General features: G+C 40.6%; 5 protein-coding genes across 7 annotated transcripts; 3 read left to right on the top strand and 2 right to left on the bottom strand.

Moving 5' to 3' along the window:
* The first annotated feature begins 824 nt into the window (after positions 1 to 824).
* On the top strand, positions 825 to 4,880 carry hopx (HOP homeobox). Its single transcript, XM_086100479.1, has 2 exons — positions 825 to 1,105; positions 4,599 to 4,880. The coding sequence occupies exons 1-2, from the start codon at positions 974 to 976 to the stop codon at positions 4,674 to 4,676; spliced, it is 210 nt and encodes a 69-aa protein (XP_085956605.1). The 5' UTR covers positions 825 to 973; the 3' UTR covers positions 4,677 to 4,880.
* Positions 4,881 to 7,915: 3,035 nt separating this feature from the next.
* arl9 (ADP-ribosylation factor-like 9) lies at positions 7,916 to 12,069 on the bottom strand. Of its 2 annotated transcripts, none has more exons than XM_086100466.1 (4): positions 11,666 to 12,069; positions 10,861 to 11,038; positions 10,549 to 10,724; positions 7,916 to 9,693 (listed from the first exon to the last, which is right to left on the bottom strand). In XM_086100466.1, the coding sequence occupies exons 1-4, from the start codon at positions 11,936 to 11,938 to the stop codon at positions 9,520 to 9,522; spliced, it is 801 nt and encodes a 266-aa protein (XP_085956592.1). In that variant the 5' UTR covers positions 11,939 to 12,069; the 3' UTR covers positions 7,916 to 9,519. The 2 variants fall into 2 exon arrangements, with proteins under 2 accessions (XP_085956592.1, XP_085956585.1); XM_086100459.1 differs by having other exon boundaries at positions 10,861 to 11,041; positions 11,666 to 12,065.
* Positions 12,070 to 12,805: 736 nt separating this feature from the next.
* setd7 (SET domain containing 7, histone lysine methyltransferase) lies at positions 12,806 to 17,060 on the top strand. The gene is made up of 8 exons (XM_086100447.1): positions 12,806 to 13,077; positions 14,117 to 14,246; positions 14,868 to 15,069; positions 15,167 to 15,356; positions 15,895 to 15,976; positions 16,053 to 16,170; positions 16,253 to 16,410; positions 16,481 to 17,060. The coding sequence occupies exons 1-8, from the start codon at positions 13,038 to 13,040 to the stop codon at positions 16,671 to 16,673; spliced, it is 1,113 nt and encodes a 370-aa protein (XP_085956573.1). The 5' UTR covers positions 12,806 to 13,037; the 3' UTR covers positions 16,674 to 17,060.
* An 862-nt stretch (positions 17,061 to 17,922) lies between these two features.
* Positions 17,923 to 21,640, top strand: LOC147208784 (uncharacterized). Of its 2 annotated transcripts, none has more exons than XM_086100425.1 (6): positions 17,923 to 18,335; positions 19,506 to 19,565; positions 19,683 to 19,814; positions 19,908 to 20,054; positions 21,130 to 21,187; positions 21,282 to 21,640. In XM_086100425.1, exons 1-6 carry the CDS (start codon positions 18,171 to 18,173, stop codon positions 21,386 to 21,388), a joined length of 669 nt encoding a protein of 222 aa, XP_085956551.1. In that variant the 5' UTR covers positions 17,923 to 18,170; the 3' UTR covers positions 21,389 to 21,640. The 2 variants fall into 2 exon arrangements, with proteins under 2 accessions (XP_085956551.1, XP_085956560.1); XM_086100434.1 differs by having other exon boundaries at positions 21,255 to 21,640.
* Positions 21,641 to 22,227: 587 nt separating this feature from the next.
* Positions 22,228 to 24,220, bottom strand: rab33ba (RAB33B, member RAS oncogene family a). The gene is made up of 2 exons (XM_086100415.1): positions 23,722 to 24,220; positions 22,228 to 23,085 (listed from the first exon to the last, which is right to left on the bottom strand). Exons 1-2 carry the CDS (start codon positions 23,950 to 23,952, stop codon positions 22,591 to 22,593), a joined length of 726 nt encoding a protein of 241 aa, XP_085956541.1. The 5' UTR covers positions 23,953 to 24,220; the 3' UTR covers positions 22,228 to 22,590.
* Positions 24,221 to 24,231: the final 11 nt, after the last annotated feature.

Here is a 24,231-nt window from a genome sequence, read left to right as displayed (position 1 = left end):
TTTCACTCGTGTCAATAAGCAAATTGTCGTCATGGTAACATGAGGCTACGTAAATTTACAATGATAGTATTCTATTTTGGTAGTTCAAATACGTACTTTTTAAATGCATTTATTTTTAGTCAAATCAGAGATGTACGGAAGAGGATTAGAGATGCACTCTTTTTAGGACCTTAAAAAAATTATGTCAATCTGCATGTATTATTCCTAAAAACCGTGATCCTGGGTTTGTTTGTTTTTGTTTGTTTTTTTAGGCGGGGGGGGGCACTAAAAGGCAAATCTTTTTTTGTTTTGTTCTTCATGGGGAAGAGGGTGACTTACTTTTTGGCTTTGCTATGAATTCTTTTTTATTAGTTTTTTTTAATTGAACAATGCAATTCACAAACAGACAAGGATGTTGACAAGAACTAAGTATATAAAACATGTAGAATACTCAAACATACAACTACCTCAAAAACAACCTCATACACTTCCTAAAAACAAATCTACATCGTCATTGGTTAAGTCTACTAAGTAATTTGTCATTTGTGGGTCTCTACGCAGTGCCCTTAAATGGCTACTTACATCACTGATTCTTCCTTGGTTAGTCCAAATGACAGTCAGTATATGTAGCACCGTTGACTGGTGAAATTCAAACGAGGGAGTTGCAGTTACTTTTAAAAATAAAACTGAATCATTGAGTGTTATTCATTTCCAGTTAAATGACTTGTGACATCTCTGCATTGCGACCAATCCAAGCTGTCACAGGAATGTTGACATCACTATCCGGGTGTCATGTCGTTCCTGACGTCAGAGCTCCGCCTCCTCCAAAGCAGCGCTCCGACCTTCGGGACTCCCGCTCGGCGGCCGCCGGCGGGGAGCCATCACACGCGAACGGCGAGTCGTCCAAGAACACACAACCGAGCCTCCGCATTGTACAGCCCGCCCGCAGCTAACCCCCCTGCCTCCCTCCTCCAGTCTGCGCTATACCGACGACATGGAGTGCATGAAGTTGTCCGAGTACCAGGCCAAAGTTTTGGAGGAGAATTTTAAACCTGGCAAGGTTCCCGACGCGACGACGCTCACGCTGGTGGCCGCCGAGTGTGGACTTTCGGAGGAGGAGACGCAGGTGAGTCGTGCAGTTGCGCGAGTGGAATCGTACATTACAATTCGACGATGTCTATTTTCAATACTTTGATGTTGTTATGATACTAACATTTAATAATGTAAATATTAGATTCGTTTAATATTCATATTGTCAATATATTTTTATTTTCGCAAAAGTGGCACTCTTAAAAATCCCATTTTAATCTCGTCTAGTGCTTGAATTTAAGTGAAATTGATTAATAAAAACACAAGTTTTATTATAATTTAGTGTGTTGATAATAATTTAGTAAATAGTTTATAATTAGTTCAGTGAATATTAGAACACCTAAAAGCAAACACAATACATGTACATGACAATATATATTAAAAAACACGCTTTTCATGCAACTACTATGTTGTTTTATGTGAATTGTATTTGTATTCCAGGAGAAGACATGATTATCCCGTTCCAACATGATGTATACAGAATTTGATCATAAAAATGTTTTTACATTAAATATGTATCACATTTTACACACTTAAATGTAACGATGAAAATATGACTTTGAACGTATTTGCATTTATTCTATTTCGTAATTATGCATCCTATGTAGTATTTGTTTCAACTATCCAAGTAAGAAGTGCACTGCATTACAAGTAATGTTGTGCAACCATTTTGGCCCATGTGAGCTCTCTTGTGGTCAGTTTTGGAATTGAGTTTGGGTTAAAAAACAATTGCACTGGAATGGAATTATTCTAGTCAGCAAGTATGAAACAGAAAACCAAAGAGGGGTGTTGATAAATTGGGGATACAGATTTGTTTGGACTTGAAAGCTATTTTCACATTGAAAAAGACTATAAGTATCACAAAGCCTAAAAATATGTGCGGGTGGGGGGTGGGGGGAACAAACAAGGTTTTGACAGGTTTTAACAAACATTTAACACCCTAGTAGGTGTAAAACCTTTTAATTTTAACAAATTTGTCCTCCCTTGTAAAGATACCACAGTAATGTAGACACGTCCGGTATCACTCACCATCATCAACATCATATTCCGCCCACATCAATAATCAAGAGACATGTTTGCAAAGTTGTTCTGGATAGACAACATATATCTGTTTTCCCTTTCACGTCATGTTTTTAAAACACTTTCATCTTTCTGCAAATTGTGCATCTTTTTTTTTTTCCATGCTAAGCCGACAAACCAGTTAGGCCAGGCTTGACAGCATTTACCAGCACGAATCGGCAGCGTAAATAAACCTGATCAGACACTTGGCATTCTTAGCAAAAACTGTCATAAACTGAGGCTCGCCCAAGAAAAATTTACCTGCACCCTATTTACCGACCCCTAATTTAAATCAGGAACAGAAAAAAAGTTCAATTCAAGATTGGATATTCACTTTAAAAATGACAACAATCTTGTGCAAAGCTAAAACTTTGGAACAGCTGCAAACCTCAGATGAGTCGAGAAATAAATTGCTTCAATTTATATGGTGGGAAATTCCAAAGTACAGTATATCAGAACCAGAATGCTGCTGTGTTTGGGCACATTTTTGACTTCTTAATGTCTCGTAGGTTTCCCACCTCTCCCCACTAGCCGTTAAGTTTTTGCATTCGAAAAGTTATATTGCACTACAACACATCACTAGCACCTTTGACCAAAAGAAAAGCTCAGCTCACGTTGTCTGACCGAGGCATCTGGCTCGTAAAACTACATTTCCCATGATTCTTAGGCACAGAAGCAGGAAGTAGTTGTAGTTTCATTATGACGAGAACATGGACGCCTGCGAGCAATTAATTGTGGATTACAATGAGAACCCCAACGTAATTGGAAGGAATTTGAATTAAAAATGAATTGAAAAGTGGACAACCATCCATATGCAAGGTGCACCAGATTACAAGGTGCGTTGCGGATGTTTGAAAAAACTAAAGTGTTATAAGTGCGTTTTATGGCCCGGATGACACGGTATACAGTATCTCAGCGGTTTCCATGATTACTTTTGCAACAACACGGTCACGATGGTCGAGACCAGAGCCAGCTCACGTTTGGTATTCGTGTGCCGAAAAATCCAACGCTTGGTGAATTCCACCTGAAGAGTTTACTTTGCAGGGTCAAAACATAACGGGGTGTTGAACGCTTGCCTACCTCAAAACGCCTACTACCAATCAGAGCAAAGCGGTGTTCCACAGCACTCCAATCAGTCAAGCCTTTTTTTCCCCAAATATTCATGAGAAATCCAGTGTCCTATCTGAAAAGGGGAATGTTGGACTTTTCGAAACCAAATCATCTTGCAAATACAATAAAAGGATATCAAAGATGATAATAAATGAATAAATAAATAAAATGTGAATCCCCCCTCCTCTCCCCCCCAAAGTAAGGTATGGCACCTTCCCTTCATATGTGTCTGCATGTTTTGGTGAACGTGTGTGAGTTATTATTGTAAAAAGTCACACATGGCTTACACGCGCACAGACGCACGCACACACACATCACGTGTTTACAAGTGCCTCTATTCATTGTGTGTGAGAGGGCTTGGTGCAGTCTGGGCAGTGTGCAAGGTTCACATATGGCACCTGATCAAAAGAATTGACTTCATTTCCTCTCACAAAGTGTTTTTGGATGGTTAACAAAGCCCTCATTGGGGAAGGTTTAACTCCACAAACACACACGGAGTAACATATAGACAGGAACACATATAGAAGTAACACACGAGGCTGCGCGCCACTCCCCGTTTCACATAAACAGCGTTTACAATGTGCCGCGGCCTCTGTGCACGGCGACTTCGAGCCTCTTGTTTGCTTGGAGGAGTGGAAGCTGTAAAAGCAGTCAACTTTGCCTCGGTTATGAAACGGCGAGAGGCCCAAGAGCCAAGAAAAAAAAAAGACATACAAGTGGCCAATAAAAACTACTGAGAAAAATATACACAGAATAAACTGTTACTGAATTAGTGCCTAGAGACTTACTGTACTTCCACTTATGGTATTTATATACATACGTATACAGCAGAGTAGTGTTCCAAAATAGCCGAATGCCAACATGGCTTTTCTCAGGGTCTTCATGAGAAAACGTACGCACAAATGTTTTTTGTTGTTTTTTTTTTACTTTTTCAAGAATACATATGTTACTTTTGACCAACTGACTTGGGTTCTAGTTTGGACACTGACATAGATGCCTTAGAATCTGTTATTGACTTGGACAAACAGATTTAGATCCTACTTTAGTCTTGGAACATACAATTAGCTATAAACCAACATAGAAGTGCTGAAAAACTCGACCAAGTGATTTGGCACTTAGTCCCGGTAAGGGCTTAGGTGCCACAGTCTTTATTATGTCAAGTACCCTGCTGCATGTTTACAGGAGCCACTGTTTTGTTTAAAAACATTGTTGGGGGAATCACAAGTGCACCTGTTCTCAGGACTATTCATGTCTGTTACATCATCACTTCACATCTTTCAGGTAGTGAGGAATTTGTCAAAGGGGGGAAAAAACAGCACAATTGTCTTAACACCTCCCTCCGTCTTCTGTGTTCCCTCCAGAAATGGTTCAAGCAGCGCACGTCTCAGTGGCGCCAGGCCGAGGGTCTTCCGGCTGAACTGGGCTCTGTGTTGGATTGAGAGCCACCCCACACCCCCCTGCTCCCCCAACTCCTATTTGGACCTTTCTCCTGGAACTTCCTCTTCCTCGTGACTCTTTTCATTTGATCTATGAAGCTGTTTGAATTTATGGATTGTGAAGGTTCTTGTGTGCTGTTGACTATATAACCAATATGTTTACATGAAATGACAAGATTATTGTTAATAAATTAAGCGTTAACATGGCTAGCCTGGTCTTTGTGTCGTGTTTAGGGGGCATTTCAACAGTTGTGGGAAGAAACTAAGTACAAATACTTTGTTACGGTACTTTTCAGGTGTCTGTACTTTACAGGCTCTTTTTTTTTTTAAGTTGCAGGAAGAACCGAAGAAAGATTTTTTAACGGTATTGCCAATTTTTCACGTGTCTGTCCTTTATTTGACCATTCTTTACCTGAACCCCCCTTCATTTGAAATATGTACTTTTTACTTGTACTTTTTTCCCATGATGGGAAGCCACTAAGTAAAAATCCTCTAAGGTACCACAGAATATTATTTACTTTTGCATTGTACATTTAAGAGTGAACTTTTTCTTTTTCCTTTTAATTTGGTAAAGGAGTTGAATCAGTACTTTACCAAAATCTTGCTTTTACACACTTTTTCTTCAGTATCGAGTACTTTTTCCACCTCTGGTATTTTACATTTCCTCTGACGTATTATTTGTCATCTGGTGGGCCCGACTCAAAGGCTCTGGGCCATGGTACAGACAGAAACACTAGCCGGACGCTACGCTCGGCATCACGGGACAAACATGTGACAGGTGATGTCATTCCATTGTCCGCCCGTCTGGAAAAAGGATGTGAGCTCATAGTCGTGCGCTAGCTTTGGCACTCTCTCTTGGTGTACTGTTGATAAACAATGTACAACAATGAGCACTCCTTTGGACACTGGAGTTTATTGAAAATGCCTAAAGGGGGCATATTGTACATATGTACTTGTACGAATAAAAATGGTACGATACCATGAGACCGATACCCCCTGACGCAGCTGCATGAGAAAGTACCGCCCCCTCAAAACAGTGATTTCAACCAGAATTTTACAGAGACACCTAGGAACTGTGTGAAATTATGAAAAAATGGCAATCCTTTATGTTGGTAACTACGGTTCATTCCTCTATAGAGCATTGTGAAAGAGTTTGTGAAGTGAGTTTAAAAGAAGGAGGGCCAGGGTCATATGGAGGTTGAGGTTTCCTGCTGAAAGTGCATGCGGTTAGAAAGTGCTTGCACAACCTGCTTGGCTGAAACCACCCAACAGGTACTTCTGGTATGCTGCTCATCAAGTGTGTGTTATATTGCAGTATTGTGTTAGTGTCACAAACCTGTGCTGAGTTCATTTGAAAATGAAATCTTTTGACTTGGAGTAACACTTGAGCAGAGTGCATTATTATGGCATAAACTGTGTGTGTTGCAGCAGTTGGTACAAAGTGTGTGTCACAATTGTGAGAACAGTTCATGGAGTGAATGGCGAATGCCGTGGAAAAAAGCCAAGGACGTTCAACTTGACCCATGCAGTGAGTTAATGTCGCTCACAGTGCATTTCTTAGTTGTGACTATTTTGAAGCCCTTTGAGATCTCAGACCTGCGTTTGTTGTTTTAAGTTTGACGTGTCGAAAAACAGAAAAACAATATTAGTAGCAAAATCACCGTTGTGCTTGACATGTTTTTTCGCCCAAAAACATGTTTGCTCTGCTTTTTGGTCCGAAACCTGTTTTGGGTGAAACCAATCTATTACTTACTGCTTGTGACGAAAGAATGTAAGATATAAGTCTACTCTTTCTTTTGGTAGGTTTGGTGCTTATATTATCACAGAACACAATATTGGTTGGGACTTGAAAAGATCAATCAAAACACTGTAAAGCAGCTGGCAATATGCTAAAGTCAGCTTTAAATGTTCTTGTTTTTAATGACATACAGTACATTTTTTTATACAGTTGTACATTTCAATGTTCATGATGGACTTTTACTTCAGTAATGCCAAACTGTGGTTAATACTTGTATTTTTCAAGCTTCAAATATCATTATACCTGTATGTAGCTATATATAATTTTATAAATGCATATTTTTGAACAACAAACGAAATCTGGTGATATACTGTATGTATTACAATAATTGTTTAGGTCTTAAAAATTGCCATCTTGAATATTTAAATTTGTAGCCTCTATTTAAATGTGTGTACTATAGGCTACAAGACCCAAAATCCTGTATGATTATTGTCCGTAAAATGTACTAAATATAGTGAAAGAAGTTTCTCCACCTTAAATGAAATATAAATGGAAGGTTTTCTGTTTTTTTAAAAAAACTATTTATTTTTGTCACATTGGTGACTAATTTCACATAATAAGCAAAGTGATGTCAAATGTCTGAGAGAGCATTTTGTAATGTTTAGGAGCACTTTGCAACCCGAATGCAAATGGTGCTTTGTTTTTGTTTGTTGCTAAGAGGAGCGAGCGGAGCTGTGAGGAATTTGTCACTTGGAAGCAACTTGTTTTTTTTTTTAATTGACTTCTTCTACGCACTGCACTCTCCATGCACTCTTGTCTTGTTTATACACAGATACAAAATCCAACTTGATCTAAATTTATTACAGTCATCTCCCGCAAACGCCAAAGCCTTATTACGTAGGAAAGTAGTACATCATTGTCAAAAAAAAGTATGAAGTGACATCTTGAATGTTCAAAGATCTATGTGTTGGGGAGGAGCCAGGATTAGCCTGCGTAAGTAAGCATAGGTTACAGGGAATCTTTGGCAATGTCTGCTGCAGCTGTTTTGGCTCCTAATTTCACCAAACTAGGACTAAATCCAACATCAGAAACACTAGAATCTATTACAGCAGCTCAAAGGAACAACACAATCCGTCTATGATTGCCAGTTCGACCGCCAGGCGAATAGCAGTGTTCCACTGTGACTGGATTATTGCTGTGCGTGATTTGAAGCCACAATGTGTTATCGTAGCGTAGCCGTCAGCAATCATTGCTAATAAATGACATTACGTCGTGTTTAATTACAGTGGGGAAGGATCGGTCCCAGGAGCCGCGCTTCCTGTGTGGGCTCTTGATCCGATTACAACGGTGCTCGAGTGTGCTTTTAATGTGACAGGCTGACAGGGGAGGGGAAGTGATGGCCAAAATAAAAGCACAGAAATTGAGTTCATGCCCAGTCTGTGTGTGTGTGTGTGTGTGTGTGAGTGTAAAACCGTTTAAATCATGTTCAATTAATCAAACCGAATAAGAATTTTCTTTTTTAATGAAAATCACAACATTATTAAACTTCATTTGTAAACAATAAGATAAAAACAATACATTTTCAGATTGTCATTGTTTTAATAATTTTTGAAACTATATATTGATCCTTGCAATAAATAATAAGACAATGCACATTTTTGTCAAATATTTTAAGATTAGCACATGACATATCCTGTTCTCACTTTACCTTGTTTTTCCGAACACAAACACAACTGGAAGAAGTCAGGAAGAAGCCTCGCTTACCGGCCTTTGTTGCCATGGAGACGTGAGTCCGTAGCAACCACACACGTGAAACCCAAGTCACGCTCTTCTACAGGACATCAAGTGAATAATATAATAAAAACCAACAAATTCATTACACAATGTTCTTTCATTTTAATTGGTTTAAAAAAAACACTTTTTTTCTCACTTGGGGGATTTTTGGTTAGAATCCGAAAAGGATAAAATTAGAAAAATAATAGGTTAATGTAAGAAATTAAAGACCTAATTTTATGTGAAATATGTTGTATAATATCAAAAATATACAGCATTTTCTCAAAAACATGACTTTAATATTGAATATATACGACTTTTTAACTTGAAAATCTACATTTTTCGATAATTTTAAACTTGAGTAATTACGTTATTCTTGTAAAATCCCTTTTAGAAAAAAAATCTACAATTTTCTATCTTGAAAATCTCTAAATTAAAAGTTCAAGTTGAAAAATAAATCACCATATTGACATTCATCAGTATAAGTTACTGTCATATAACTTTTCAAGTAGCAATTCACACGCGGAATAGTCCCCCTCACTTCAGAACTGTTGTTTAAAAAAAAAAAAAAACGTTTTCAGAAGTTTTTGCTTGGCTGTTTCCTGAAAATCTTTCATTGAACTTTGGCGCCGTCTTGTGGTATATTAAGGTGTCATGCTCAAAGCTAAAATGGAGCGTGAGGAAGATCAGAGCCACACTGTAGATGGCTATTTAAAGAGTACCAATGTGACAAAAATAACATTGTAATACAAGAGAAAAAGTAACAATGTTTCCAGAATCATATATTTTGAAATTTTATGAGCAGAAATTCGTAATATTACAAACAGAAAAAAAAGACACCAGAATAAAGTCAGAATAATACTTTTGCTCGATGATGACTTTTTCCATGCAATATCTTGACTTTATCTTTTTAAAATTAAGAATATTTTCTTACAATTTTTTTTTCCAAAAAAAATGGGAATTGCAACGTTACAATTATCATGTATTAAAATATGACCTTTTTCCTCGCAATTATAGCTGCGTATTTTAAGAAAAACTCTTGGTCACATTACCTGTATAGATCAATTACAAGAAAAAAATAATCCTTTTGTGAAAAAAAAAGTCACAAGTCACAATATTAGATGAAAGTCATATTTGTACCCATAAAAAAGTGGTCCAAAAATGATCTTTTTATACTACAAATTCATTGAAAACATCTTTGGTTCAGTTTCAACTTTGTTTCAGTTACCGCGACTTTTGCGGCCACCCGTGAACACGGCAAAATGAGTACAACAGAACAATAATAACGCCGGCGGGCATAAAGGCGCGGAAATAGAAAATTAGGTCGACCGACGTTTACTTGCCGCTGGCCATTTGGATAATGAGCTCTCGGGCGTCCCGCACACCCGAGTTGACTTCAGCTTTGCCCTTCTTGACGCACGTGCCGATGAGGAACATCTTGCGCTCTCCCACCTCGGAAAGCTCCAAAGCGTCGTGCAGGTCGGTGATGCTGCAGGCGCCCGGAAGATCCTGCGAGACAACACTTGTTGGTGTGCCTTTTCAAGGAAAGATGCCATTTCTTCTTCTTTTTATTATGATTCGCCATTATATAAAAACTTGCATATTCATTGTTTTTGTGTTCATCTGTACAAGATGGTGCCAAAGGCCTTTCAAAATTGGAATTTGTCATGGAAGTACACTGCTACCTTGACTTTCTGATTTACAGTGAACTCGGCTCATTCTCGGGGGTTATGTTACAGACCCCTGGCCCCTTCAAAAAAAAAAAGTCTGCAAGACAGAAATACCCTATTTAAATAGTACCGAGCTACCTTTTTACGGCACATTTTTTAAAGTCTTTAGACACACTTTTACAGACACATTTAATATATTGAGAGAAAGCAAGATAAATTGGACAAAAATATTGTATCGTGTACTGATATGCACTTACAGTGTACAGATCCCATTTTTCCAAACCAACAAACTTATCATCTCCAAATAGAAATCAATCATTAGGGCCCGAGTAATATGTTGGGTTTATTTATTTTTTATTTTTTGCTTTTTAGGACGATCCTGATTTTTGGCAAAAAAAAAATTCAAACTTATTAATCAGCTGATTAATAAAAAAATACATATAAAATCTCTTTTTTTTTGGTCAAACTCCGGTCTTCGAGGGCCATTTTCCTGCACGTTTTCCATCTCACCCTTTTGTAACACACCCTGATTCAAATGATCAGCTCATCAGCAAGCTCTGCAGAAGCCTGATATTGATCTCGTTCATTTGAATCAGGCCTGTTGCAACACTGATGGATGGAAAACATGCGGGACGGCAGCCCTCGAGGACCGGAGTTTGACACCAGTACTTTCGAGTGTTTCTGTCATCCTCACCTGCTTGTTGGCCAGTACCATTAGCGGCAAGCAGGGGTCGGCAGTGAGCAGCTCGTGCAACTGTGCCTTGGCGACGCCGAAGAGCTGCGGAGCAGACGAGTCCACCACGAACACCAGCAGCAGAGCCTTGGACATGTACCTCGGCCAGTAAGGCCTGAGCTCTGCCTTTCCGCCGACTGGTGACATACACAAGACGAGGCGGTTGAAAAACAAACCCGTTGCTGGCTTAAAGAAAGTAACAGACTAACTTGAACTTTCAAAAACTTGAGAGCTATTCATCAAATATATGACTGGTTCTCAAAATGGACTTACTCTCAAGGAATTCAATGTGCAGGTCTTCTCTGTTGATGGAGACGGCATTGAAGCCCTGTGTCGGCTCAATGTCCACATCCAGGCTACCGATGGCTAAACAGTAGAGCAGACTGGACTTACCAGCTCCATCCAGACCCAGAACCAGCACCTGAGTCCCCTCTGTCTTAACTGATGCTGACTGCTGCACACACAAGCACAAATCTGATTAAAAGTGAAGGTTGGCTTTAAGATACACACTATTTTCTGTGTTCTGTACTCAAGACTCGGACTAATTGCTGGATGTTTAAGAGCTAACATATACGATATTGGAAAAAAAACATTCAAGATGGGTGTTGAATATTGTGATATCATTATTATTGCGATATTTATCATGTACCAAAATAAATGTTTTTATCATCTAATGAAATAATTACTTTTTTTTCATACTACAAAACATGCAAGCTCAATTTATTCTGAGCAAATGGAATTGGAATGCTCGTGGATACTGTTCACATTTTGGATGGCATTGTGCATTTAAGGTTGCGCTGGACTGGTCAAATTTAAATAAAAGCAGACAATTCCACGTGAAACTTATTACGTCTTTGTGATATGTAAAATGCATGGGCCATTACCGCAATACTGATATTTTTTCGATATATTCAAATAAAAAATTCCCGTGGCGTCATTAGAAACTTTGATGGTAGTTTTAAAAAAAGTTAAAAGTTGAATTCCATGATTACATCATGATAAAGGTGTGTGACTCTCTGGTGCTTTGAAACATCACCGAGGTGTGGATGAAAGTGTGCCCAACGGAGGTGACACTTACCTCGGATACTCTCCGGGCTCTCTCGGCGGAGTAAATAGTCTCAACGCGGGCATCGACGGCTTCCTCGGCGTCTTTCCCACTCTTCTCCACCACCTCTTTCTTCGTTTTTTCCCCGGCGGGCCTTCGCCTCTCCCGACAGCTCTCACCCTTGTGCCCCGGGCGAGTTTCACCGGACTCCCTAGAGAAGAACGCGTAGTTCCAGACGATATAGGCCAGCCCCCCAGCCAGAGCCACGGAGACACCGATAACGCCAGCTTCCCGAAAGCCTAACATGGCGCTCACTCAAATGAAACTGTTATTGTTTAAATAAACATATCCGTTTAACGAACCTTCTTAACCCGCTCCGCTTCAACAAGTGGATTACGAGATCGGAAGCGCGAGTGGAACTTCTCACCTCACTTCCGCCCTCAAGTGTTTTGTTGATGTAGTCATTCAATCTAGCCGACAGGGGGCAGAAAATAACATCATAACAAATTCCTCGATTTTCTTTACTTCTGACTAATTGCTGGGCATTTACTTGGCTAAAACACAGACTAACTAGTGGGTGTACAACACCATTTTCTCGGTGTTCACTGAACATTACATTGTAATATAACGTGTTATGTAAACATACTAGAATAGATTGTACAGGTGTCTCAGCATTGCAAATGAGAATCTGTTTCCAAATACCTACATAAATAAAGCTACAAACATACATACCTTGCTGGAGACCACGTGATTTATGTATATTATCAAAGGTCCTCAAAGACAGGTTTGCATCATAGAAGACCACATGGAAATTTTTGTAAGTTTTTGTGAATTTTTAGAAAAGCTTTTACCAGCAGCCACTGTAGAAAAAGGGTGTTGCATAAAAACCTAATCCTAAAAAAAACCTGATTATGATATTTAATGACAGATAGTGATATACCAGTATAATTATATCGTCCAATGTTGTGTTATTCACAACTGATTCATGACTATTTTGAAAATGGCAATTAGATTTGGGGTAAAAACATGTTTTTTTTGTTTATTGCAGTGTTGCGCAAAGCGTGTAACAAGGCCCACAAGTGTTGAGGTCCAAAACCTCCGGACCTACATCAGGATAACTCTTGTCTTTCCGTCTTTTGTTGTCGCATAATCTGTATGTCCCTGTTGTTAACTTGAACAAAAAAGTACGCTTAACTAAACTTTATTTGAAATGATCAGAAAGTGCGTAATTTTTCGTCCACTGACAACTCGTGGTAATTATATGCATTCTGATCGTAATTCATGCCTGTGTGAAAAGTGGCCACAGCTGTCATACGGCATTGCCATATCTTGGCGACGCCCCACGCGTGGCGGATAGCTGTGGGAGTTGTGTTTTGCACAGCACTTCCTAGCGGCGTCCTGCAGGATGGATAGCGAGGATGAGAACGTGGAGGAGGTGGTGGAAGGTAAGGAAATAGACGCCCACCACATTTGCATTATATATTTCCACCGTAGAAATCTTGGTGACAAAGCTCTTGCGATTCTCCGCACGTCGGCTCGCTAGTGGGCCTTCACTGCAACATGACAAGCCAGGACCTCGATTTGACAGAGAAAACCGCCCGACAGGCGCGCGAGAGCGGTCTGGCTTTTCCCAGCCTCCCACTGCAGCTACGTGTCGTCCCAAAGAAAAACGTGCAAGGCACGCACCTGTACTGTATGGCAGTTGTCCAGTAACGGTATTAGTGAATGAATACATGTCTTGTTTGGCTTGGTTCTGGGATTCAATTTAAAAAACTTACCATGTCTACGAATGAACATTTCGCAGATACAGTCCATAAATAGGCGACTAATACAACGCAAACCGATATCTTGCTGATAGCTCATAATAATGTCACGTATACCTCTTGGAACTTGGAACAATGAGTGTTTCTCAGCTGTTGTCACTCAATATGCATCCACAGCGCCAGTATTTTTTTTCCCCTGGGCTGGGTGGTGGTGGAGTTTAGGGTCGAGTTGGATGAGGAAAAATAATCGCTTTTGATGACTGAATTTACTGGAGAGGTCCTCTCGTTTTTTTTCAATAAAGGTATGAAACACGTCACAGGGATGTTCTGTATCAAAGTACATTTAACTAAATTCGACCAAAGAATATCAAACAAAATGGGGAAAGTCTCATACAAGTGACTACAAAGCATTGGCAAAAATGTTCCAAGCGCAATGGTGGCAGGTAGCACCTGAAAGCAGCCATGTCAGTAACCTGACAAGACATCCAAAATGGTACAAGTGTATTTCTTCAATGCATAGGAAATATTGTTTTGGATCAGAACGAGGAATTATGAAGAGTAAAATAAATGAGATGGGATACAAAGTGCGGCTGCAATGCTGAAATGAAAAGTTCAAAGAACTTGTCACTTCAAAAATCAGCCTGATTTACATAAAGTCAGTGGTGAGAAACTAAAGCCTTTCTTTTTTAGTTACTCAAGTTCAATCATTGATTGTGTTTAGGTCCACTGGATGAAGATGAGCAACCTCACGGACTGTGCACGGTGACCTACTCATCCAGTGATCGCTTTGAAGGACACTTTATACACGGAGAGAAAAATGGGAAGGGCAAATTTTTTTTCTTTGATGGAAGGTACTGTACTTTCGTTTGACGATATAGTTAATTGAGTTTTGTTACTTTGATGAGACATTTTTACGGTCAACAAAGCAGCATGTGATTGGTTACTTCGGAGCACAACCACATAACAGTTTATAACAGGGTTTTCACACTTGTTCAACCGCGTTTTCAGGTGTTTTATCGTTACCTCTCCTCTCAAAGATTTTTGACAATTCAATTGAGTTGTACAGGTTATGGGTCATATTAAGGCTAGAAAATGTTTTGAAATGATGTATCTTGGTTTCATTTATTTTCTCATTAAAAATCTGGCATTTGAACAGCCATATTTACTGTACTCTTGCTTTGTTGAGACCGTTGTGCTGTTTAACAAGTGGAAAACAAAATGGCCTCAGCCATTTCTCAGGGCTGAATTTGACTTAATTTATTATTTGATAAAGATTTTATCAATTATTTTTTTAATGATTTTTTTCATCAGTATCTGAATTTGCTGATTTATATTTTATTTGATTATTTTTATTTGATGTTCATGATCTGAAGAAATAAAAACAAACAAACAAAAACAATCAGAAGTTAGTCACCAAGTTATGACTTGAGTTCAGGTGATTTACTTGAGTGACCTCTGTCTCATCTGCTCAGTACCTTGGAAGGCTTCTACGTGGATGATGTTCTTCAGGGACAAGGGGTGTATTCGTATGAAGATGGAGGTGTCATGCATGGCACGTATGTGGACGGTGAACTCAATGGGCCTGCTCAGGAGCTGGATAGAGACGGTCGTCTGGTGTTCAAGGGCCAGTACAAAGACAACATCCGCTGTGGTGAATGCTGGGCATACTACCCTGTGAGTCAAATCTGACTCACTACCGATTGGTCAAATAATGTCAATTAAGAAAAAAAAGATTTATTTTGCATGATGCTGCGTACTGTGTTGCATCCAGGATGGAGGCTGCGTGTTTGGGGAGGTGAACGAGGAGGGAGAGATGACCGGTGAATCATTAGCGTACATCTACCCTGATGGACGCACAGCTCTTCGTGGAAGTTTTGTGGAGGGAGAGCTCATCGAAGCTCGGCTCGCCACCCTGGTCCTCACTGAGAATGGAAGACCGTATTTTCAGGTCACTCCCAGCGGTAAGCAAGCAGCTGTGGCACTGAGAGCTATATTTTACAAGGAAATGCATCGCCATTTTCGACATTCAGTCAGTCAGTCAAAATTTTCTGACAAAAAATTCTAGTACACTTCAGTGGGACCTTGGTTCACAAACGTAATTTGTTCCATTAAGTTCAATGGAACTAGAATGAACCCATTGCCACTCCAGAAACAAGCCGCTTTTGCGAGTGGCTGGCGCAAATCTCCGGCAAGGAGCGGAAAGGGCCCTCCGGCAAGGGCACGAAAAGTCATCACAATGAAATATTCAACCAAGGTGTTGTTAGATTCTGTCATTCCCACCAAATCTTTATTATTCATCCAGCAGACAGAACAGAACAGAGCCAGACCCTCATGCCAAACATTTGTGATGTTCTTCAGGATGAATGGGCAAAGATTCATGCTTAGCAGTATCTTATTGGAAGACTTGCCCTATTCCGTATTCCCTTCAACTGTCAACTCTTCGCCTGTGAATTAACATAACATTAAAAAGAATCTCAAATGCAATTCAACTCTTTCAAGATGCTGTTTATACATACGACAAGTCTACCTCCACTTGTATTGCGACCCACGGTCTGCTGCCAGACCCTTACGAAAGCCACAGGTACTGACGGTTAGCTGTATATTGCCCTTTGAAGCAGACTTGCAGGACTTAACGATATTTACATGTTTTTATTTAGGGTGTTTGTGGCAGACTCCTTGATTAAAGGAGCTGGACAAGGTCTGTTTGCCAAGACAGATGCAGAAAGAGACACTGTGGTGGCCTTTTATAATGGAGTACGAATCACACACTCGGAGGTGTGGACCGTCCCGGGATGATCGTGTATCCTTTCCCTGCAATGTGGATTTCTCATTGAACCTATTTTCCACAAATCCTCAGGTGGACAACAGAGACTGGGCGTTAAACGGCAACACAATTTCACTGGACGAGGACACTGTGATTGATGTACCTCAGCCATTTGACCAAACGGAGCGATATTGCGCCTCTCTTGGTCACAAGGCGAACCACTCCTTTACCCCGAACTGCAAATATGATTTGTAAGTACAAAACCATTTGGAATATTTGACAATGTGATTGAGTTTGAAAGTGTTTGTCCGCCCCCTCCAGGTTTGTTCACCCCCGTTTTGGGTCGATAAAATGCATCCGAACTCTAAGGGCTGTACAAAAGGAAGAGGAGCTGACGGTTGCCTACGGTTACGATCATGGGGCGACTGGGAAGAATGGCCCAGAGGCCCCTGACTGGTACAAGCAGGAGCTGCATGTGTTCCAACATGGGCAAGCAGTTCCCACTGTCCACTGAAGCTACAGATAATCCTTCTGGACAATATAACACCCTGCTGCTTGGGATTCGCTTTGGATTCCCTGTAGCCACATATTGTACCATAAATACAGTATAAAAGGTCACTATGCTGAACATGCAAGGCAAACTGTTTCGAGCTGCAGCCCTTTGAGATTAAGCCAAAATCTATGCAAGATTAAAAAAAAAAAAAAAAAGTATGTACCGGGAGTTATAACTATGTTCAATATACTTCTCATATTTTTTGATATTAAATTGAGGGTATTTTGACTTGTTCGACCTTTTCATTTTTGGTAAAATCGTATCTGTAGAATTTAGACCCACAAGTGTCGGTTTATTCCCTTGGCTAACGGTAGACTATCGGTATATAAATATTTATTTTTGGAAACAGTTGATTGTGCAGTCAAATTCTTGCAGCCACTTAGGCAAAACACATTTGAGTGGATTATAGTCTTTATTCAGTGAGTTGGTTGTATGGTGCAAAATTATCATTGCTAAAATCCAAATAAATCTGTCAGCAAATTTTACCTAAATACAGTATGATCAGTACTGTATATATCCTATGCATTCTGATATGTATACAGATAGTGGACCGCGCCTTTGGCACCTTTTTGAGTCGATGCCAAATTTAATCTACAGTACCTCTCTATGCCCACCACCATGACCACAGTTTGGGAAACCATCACTACTTATCTAAGAACATGAAAAAATATATACTTTTATTTGAAAAAAAAGTAAATTGTGTGGCTCAGTATTTATGTGTGGAAAATGTTTTGCCTATCAAAATTCCAATTTTTGTTCTGACCAAGCAATCAAAAGACAGAAAAAACCCCGATGCTCGTCACATAGAACTCTAAGGTTTTTGTCCTTTTTTTTTTCCCGACTTCACATCTCGGACGTAGCAGTTCAAAGGGCCATTTTATTGTCCTTTTCCAAGTCAAAGAAGTCTGAAAGGGCTGTCTACCCACTCATATGAGGTAAAGAAGGCCTTGCCAACCTGGACTTTCAACACTGGTATATGGAGAGTATATTTATGTTTTTTCCATGTGTTTAGTGGCTTAATTTGTGTGTGTGTATATATACATACCTACATATATATATATATATGTATAATTTTTTTAAAAGCTCAATTATGAGTGAGGATCCTAACGTGTGACAGGTGTTGTACCTGTTGTATCCTGCGAGTCCAAAATCAGGACACATATTGCAGAATAGCTGGTGCCCTTGTCACTGGGGCAGGTAAATCATTACCATAAACTTCCTACAGTTCAGCTGAAAGCAACTTTACAACCTGCCCGCTGCTGCTCAGACGCCACCTGGGGACAACAGAGGCATGTTTAACCTGCTGGATATAACAACTCATACTTTGGATTTTTGGAGACGCGAAGTCCAAATCGTGTTCTTCAACTGCCAGCTAGAAGCCTGAATGCTAAATTAAGTTTTCGCTTGTGCCAGCCGTGGCGTCCTTTGGTCGACCATCGAGCGGGTTGACGGCTGGCGATGGACCGCTTCAGATATTTAATTTTTAACCAAAAGCGCGTACTCTTCCTGGGTGTCCTCCAAGTGGCGTGTGCGGCGATCTGTTTGATTTGTGGCGTCATGGATGCCGTTTTCCGCAAGGACACCCCGCTTAGCACAACCAGGACACCAGTGTGGGGCGGAATGGTGAGACCAACACACCTGCGCACTGCGTAATATTGCATCCAAGTAATTGAGACATTGGCACTGTTGATTCACTCGCGAGTATTTTTACTTTAAAACAAGAATTGAAAGTTACCTACACCCACAGTAGGAGTTTAAAAACATTCAGAAATATTCATACATTCCCAGTAGAAATAATAAAACAACAGCAAGTCCAGTGGTCCAGTTAATTACTCAAGTAGAAGTATCGATATTGGGATTTAAAAAGGCTTAAGTTGACATTTCAATTCCAGTATTTTTTTTGTTTGTTTTAAAGTATAAAAGTAATGGGTTTTAAAACAACTAAGTGTAAAAGTAATGCAAGGAGAAAGAAATACAATGACCTGATAGTCTGATCACAGTTTTCTTATGAATCTCAAGTTTGTAGAATAATTAATGAGATGACCCTCTCCCTCAGACCCCCATATTTTTTACTTGACTTTAGGGACAAAAGTGTTGGCCGCAAACATTTTTACAAAGGCCATAATGATTATCATGTTGTATTAAAATGCTTTGTTGAAGGCTACCTGTTTCAGCTGCATATATGCCCATTAAAAATTATCACATTTAGTAGGCCTACAAGGCAAATGCATTGACGCAGACGTGCCATGTTTAACGTGTGTTTCATTTAGCGGAAGACATGACTACCGGTAGTTCGGTATGGTAATGGTGCAAAAGTCCAACTTCAATGTTGTGTCATCAGTAACTTTTATTAGTAGGTAAATGTGCATCCAAACCTTTGGGTGTGTGAGGACAACATGTAAGATAACAAAACTGGCCAAAAGTAATTATTGTTGCCTACAAGTATTCCATATATAACTTCAAATACCAGTAGCAGATTCAATATTCAGATTTGGCGCGGAGTTCTTTGCTGCATCTCTGTCAACCAATCAGATGACAGTGATGATGCGGCCCCGCTCTGCCTCAGATGGCCAGTGCTCTCGAACCACCTCTGAAAAACGTCTCTTTGGCCCCGAAAAAGTCAAATGGAAACGTGAACATCCAAGGCCAAGCGAGGCCATTTTGCTGTGGAGTGGGGCTAATGGAAAAGCACCTTCAACACAACCCAAGTTTCCAAACTGTCCTGCTGGTTCTTTTGTCTTCTGTTTGCCATCCACTTTGTGTTTTTACGTTCTTTTTTTTTTTCATCTTCAGGTCATGGCTTGTCCAGGTGTTTTGGCTCTGTTTGCATCTCAAAGGAAAAATCCAACACTGGTAAATATTCCTGTACACTGCTCTGTATATAGATCAATTTATATGTCCGTTTCGTAACATAAAGACAAAAAATAATATTAATAAAATACACACACACATTGACTGTACTTCCTCCAGGTGAGTGTGATGGTGACAGCAGCGTGCCTTTCTTGCGTGGCTTCTTTCTTTGTAATGGGCTATTCTTGTCTAACGCTCACTTATGGAGAGGAAGATAAGGAGGTCTTCCACCACCATAACAGTCCCGAAGTGGTAATCATTCACCAAACTTTCTCCATTTCCATCTGCTATCATAATCACACTTGAGTGCAACAAGCTTGCTTGGTCTTTTTTGTCTCTCCATAGACATTTGTGCTCCATCGGATGGTGAAGGGTGCCAACGCCACCACGCTCCTAAGCTGCATTCTCAGCCTGCTCCTGTCGTTCCTCATCGCTTACGTGGGTTGCAGGAGTCTACCTTGGTGTGGCTGCTACGACGCCCGAACTGGACTGGTGCTTACAAATACCGTCGGCATTAGTTACATTTTCTATCCTCACAAAGGCACTGAGCTGTACACATTTTCTTCGGTGAATGCGCATTGCTCCAGTGATTGTTTTGTTTTTTCTTTCTTGTTTTGATGGCACAGAACGCTTTTTGTGGAAAAAAAAACCAAAACTATTTTTAGCTGCACGGATGCCTGACAACATAATCAGAGGCAAGATAAGAGCATTTGGTCAATTTTTGACATTTATTTTTACTGACAGGCGATATGTCTGATGAGGATCACAGATGAGCAGTGATGAACGACGATCAATCATTTTGACTTTTTAACAGAAAAAAATAATGCTTAAATTAGGAGACGATTGGTAGGTTCTCCTAAACTCTGTGTAATCATGTCACTTTATGAAGGCCACAACAAATGGTCAACATGCACTTTTTCCATTGCCTAAAGCAGACATGTCCAGCTCCGGGCCTGCAGGGCCGCTGTCCTGCCTGTTTTCCAGCTCTCCCGCCTGCAACACACCTGATTCAGATGATCAGCTCCTCAGCCAGCTCTGAAGCAGCAGCAGAACGATCCTGATGATTTGAATCAGGTGTGTTGTTCCGGGGAGAGCTGGAAAACAGGCAGGACAGCGGCCCTTGAGGACCGACTTTGGACACCCCTGGCTAAAGCATAGGTGTCAAACTCAGGTCCTAGAGGGCCGCTGTCCTGCATGTTTTCCAGGTCTCCCTGTTGCAACACACCTGATTCAAATGAACAGGTTCAATGTCAGGCTTCCGCAGAGCTTGCTGATGATCTGATCATTTGAATCAGGTGTGTTGCAACAGGGATACTAGGAAAAAATGCAGAACAGTGGCCCTCCAGGACCTGAGTTTGACACCCCTGGCCTAAAGTATATCGTGAAACCTGTAAATGAATACATTTCAACATTTGTATATATTTTTTTAGCTCCTTCACCCTTCCACACATTTTGCTTTATACCCTTTGGAACAGTGCATACAAATCATTTAAGGTGTTATACTTGAGCCCTGCCATTTTCACATTTTCCATGTTAGCCCCATTTGTACTGTGTGTGTGTGTTGCAGGAGACACTGGTTCCACAGTGTGACCCAGTGGAAGCTGAGATGGTGTGTACCTGGCAAGGTAACAGTTCTCAATCTTCAAGTCACTGACATTTGACCATTGTGAACCTTTTACTGTCAGCTGTGAGAGTCTGATGTTGCTTTTCTGCTTGTAGCTGGAGGTGATGACAGGCTCTTCAACTCTCCAGCTCAGACGATAGACTCTGGTACCACAGAGCAGGAAGGTCCCTCAAAGTTGCCTCCATACAGTAGACTGAACTAAAACAAATTTCTCATACTTTCACACCCGACTGGAAGACGTGATGCTGCTTAAGATTGTGCCAATCATTTGTTTTCTTGACAGAGCAGGTACCAAGCATTGAGCACTCCAGTAGCATCTTTCTCTCACTAAAGATTACTGTACATAGTTTCTTATGTAATATTTACCTAAACTTAATATTTCACTGCCTCTGTTGTAACAATGTGAGTATTAAATTTGTAAACCATTTCATGAATAAATTCTGCGAAAAAAGTAGTCGCATTTGGTTTACCTGCTGTTTATAGAGATGGCACCGGATGTTATTGTTTATTGCAATGTCACATGACAAAACCACTCCAATAATTTTCCTCCCCACTTGCATTACCCCAGAAAACACAGTTTAATATCACCGTATACTGCGATTCCCAGCCAGCCCTTGACAGGAGGAAATACATGTATAATTGATGGTCATTAAAATGTGATGGGGGAGGAAGGACTTTTTAATCTACCCAAAAAAAAGTCTTAAAAAAACAAACAAACAGAAAACACATTCAATATGTATTCCCCAGAAAAAAATGGGTGGTATGTCGGACCCCCCCCCCCCCCCCCCCCACGCCAAAAATTAACATGCAAATTTTCTTGTGCCAAACCGTGAATATGTGGGGGTCTGCTGTACCGGTATATTGTGTGTAAGTGCTTTTGTGAATGTCATTCTCGAAGGTTCCCTTTGTATCCTTCATCCTCAGTGAAAGACGAATGCTTGAAAGTGAATCATTACATCACATGCTGCAGGGTACGCAGTAAGGTAGAAAGGTTTGCAGCATGTACCGCGAGAACAATTTTTTGCCATATATCTACTAGTGTGAAGTCAGTTCTCAAGAACTGAGGTATTTTATTGTGACAAAGAAAAAAGAGAGTAAATACTGCTGACTCTTTACCATGCTTAGATTTCACATTTCAACCATTGTCCCAGCAATCGCAGGTACATTTCAAATTCTGTATTTATGCTTCAGGGCTTTTTGTTGGTGGCCAAAGACCAAAAAAGATAGATGAACTGATTTCATCTCATTTTCATTCCAACACAGTAATCCACTTGCTATCCAGCCAAAACTTGACGCTCATGAATGAATATAAGCGCAAGCATGTGCAACTGTTGATTTTCTTGTGGCTGAGAATCGGTCTGTGCATCCGCATGATTCATTGTTCTGGTCTTGTCTCTCTGCCAATCAGCAGCTGCTACAAGCCCAACCCCGTGACCCATCAGTGCCATCCTCCATTCTGCTGCTCAAGTTGATGCTTGCTCCTGATCCTGCAGGAGGTTGGCTCAACACCAGAGGCTTCTGAGACTTGAGCTTGTGAGCCACCGTCATGAAAATAGCCTCGACATGGTCACTATTGCCAGAATTTATGCTGCCCTGGCTGTTTGGGTTCTTAGCGGAGGTCTCGAACAAAGGCATGGAGTGGGAGTCAGCGAACTGCTGCGCCACGTCTGTTCCTACTTGGACGGAGTCTTGGAGGTCGCACTTGTTTCCAACGAGTATCCTGGGCACTTCTGTGCCCAAAGCGTGCTGCTTACACTCCTCGATCCAAGCGGGGAGGCTGCGGAAGCTGGCAGCGTTGGTCACGTCATAAACGAAGACGACAGCATGCACATTGCGGTAGTAGTGTTGCACCATTGACTTCCTGAAGCGCTCCTGGCCTGCTGTGTCCCACAGCTGGATCTGTAGATAGAAGCGGTAGCATTTGGAAGAAGTATCACCCAAAAAATCCAAAGAAAAGGCAATCTCGATGAACTCACAACAATCGTTTGAGTCACCAGGACAAGCAAGCATAGAATGTAATTTAAGCAAGTAAAAACTGAACGACATCATTAGTGTGGTGGAAAGCAACAAAATACGACTGTGCATGAGTAGAGTTTTCAGGTCTCTGAAACATTACAACATTCCTTAAATGTTTATTTTTCTGACAACTAATTTTACTTACTCTTACTTTGTCAAGATAGGCTTGTTACTTTTATTAACCCCCGCAGATGATCACACAACATAAAAACAATAGACGTCAGAAGTGATGTCAACCATGAACGAGATTTGATGATTGAGACCATGGGGTCTTAAAGGTAGAAAGAAAGGAAAAAACCGGAAAGTAGTGACATGGAAGCAATAACAACATTAGCAACAAATCAATAGAAGCGAGTGATAATGTTTTCGGCGACAATGGTGAATGGGTTGTCTTGTGCCAGCCCAAAACAACCATGAGCTTCTGGTTTGCAAAAATGTTCCGTTTGATCCAAAAACATGCATACATTGAGAATTGAGTATTTGTGCCACATCTGCATTCACACGAGCTGCAATGCCCACCTTGAGCTTCTCGCCGTCAATATCGACCAGCCTCTCCCTGAAGTCCACCCCGATCGTGGCCTCTGTCTTCTCGGGGAACTTTCCGGCGCAAAAGCGGTACGTCAGGCACGTCTTGCCAACCCCCGAGTCCCCGATAACGATGATTTTAAAGATACGAGTCCTCGGCGGAGGAAGGCTGGCAGAGCTCGTCAGAGAGCTGGAGAATTCACCCGAAGAAAGCTTCTCTGCCATGATCGCTGACAAGCTGCTCAACGACGACCAGTGAATGCTCCTTTCCCTTCACGGCTGCTAAGAGAGAGCCTCCAAACCCTATGTTGACAAGCGAGCAATGAAAAGAGATTCTTGACAGTTGCCACTGTCTCTCAAATGTTGTGCTTATCTGATATGTCTATGTGTGACTTTCAGTTACTTAATTAACTACTGATATGACTGAAAAAGTGTGCAGATTTTTTTGTCTTTCAGTACTGTACTGTATTTGTATTTCAGCCACAAAGCCACGTTTCCCTGTCT

The sequence above is a fragment of the Hippocampus guttulatus genome, chromosome 2, assembly GCF_054856545.1.
Source record: "Hippocampus guttulatus isolate MCC_2025c chromosome 2, RoL_Hgut_1.0, whole genome shotgun sequence".
Classification (NCBI taxonomy): Eukaryota; Metazoa; Chordata; class Actinopteri; order Syngnathiformes; family Syngnathidae; genus Hippocampus; species Hippocampus guttulatus.
The sequence above is the reverse complement of the archived record's forward strand: the minus strand, read 5'-3'. Positions and strand labels throughout refer to the sequence as shown.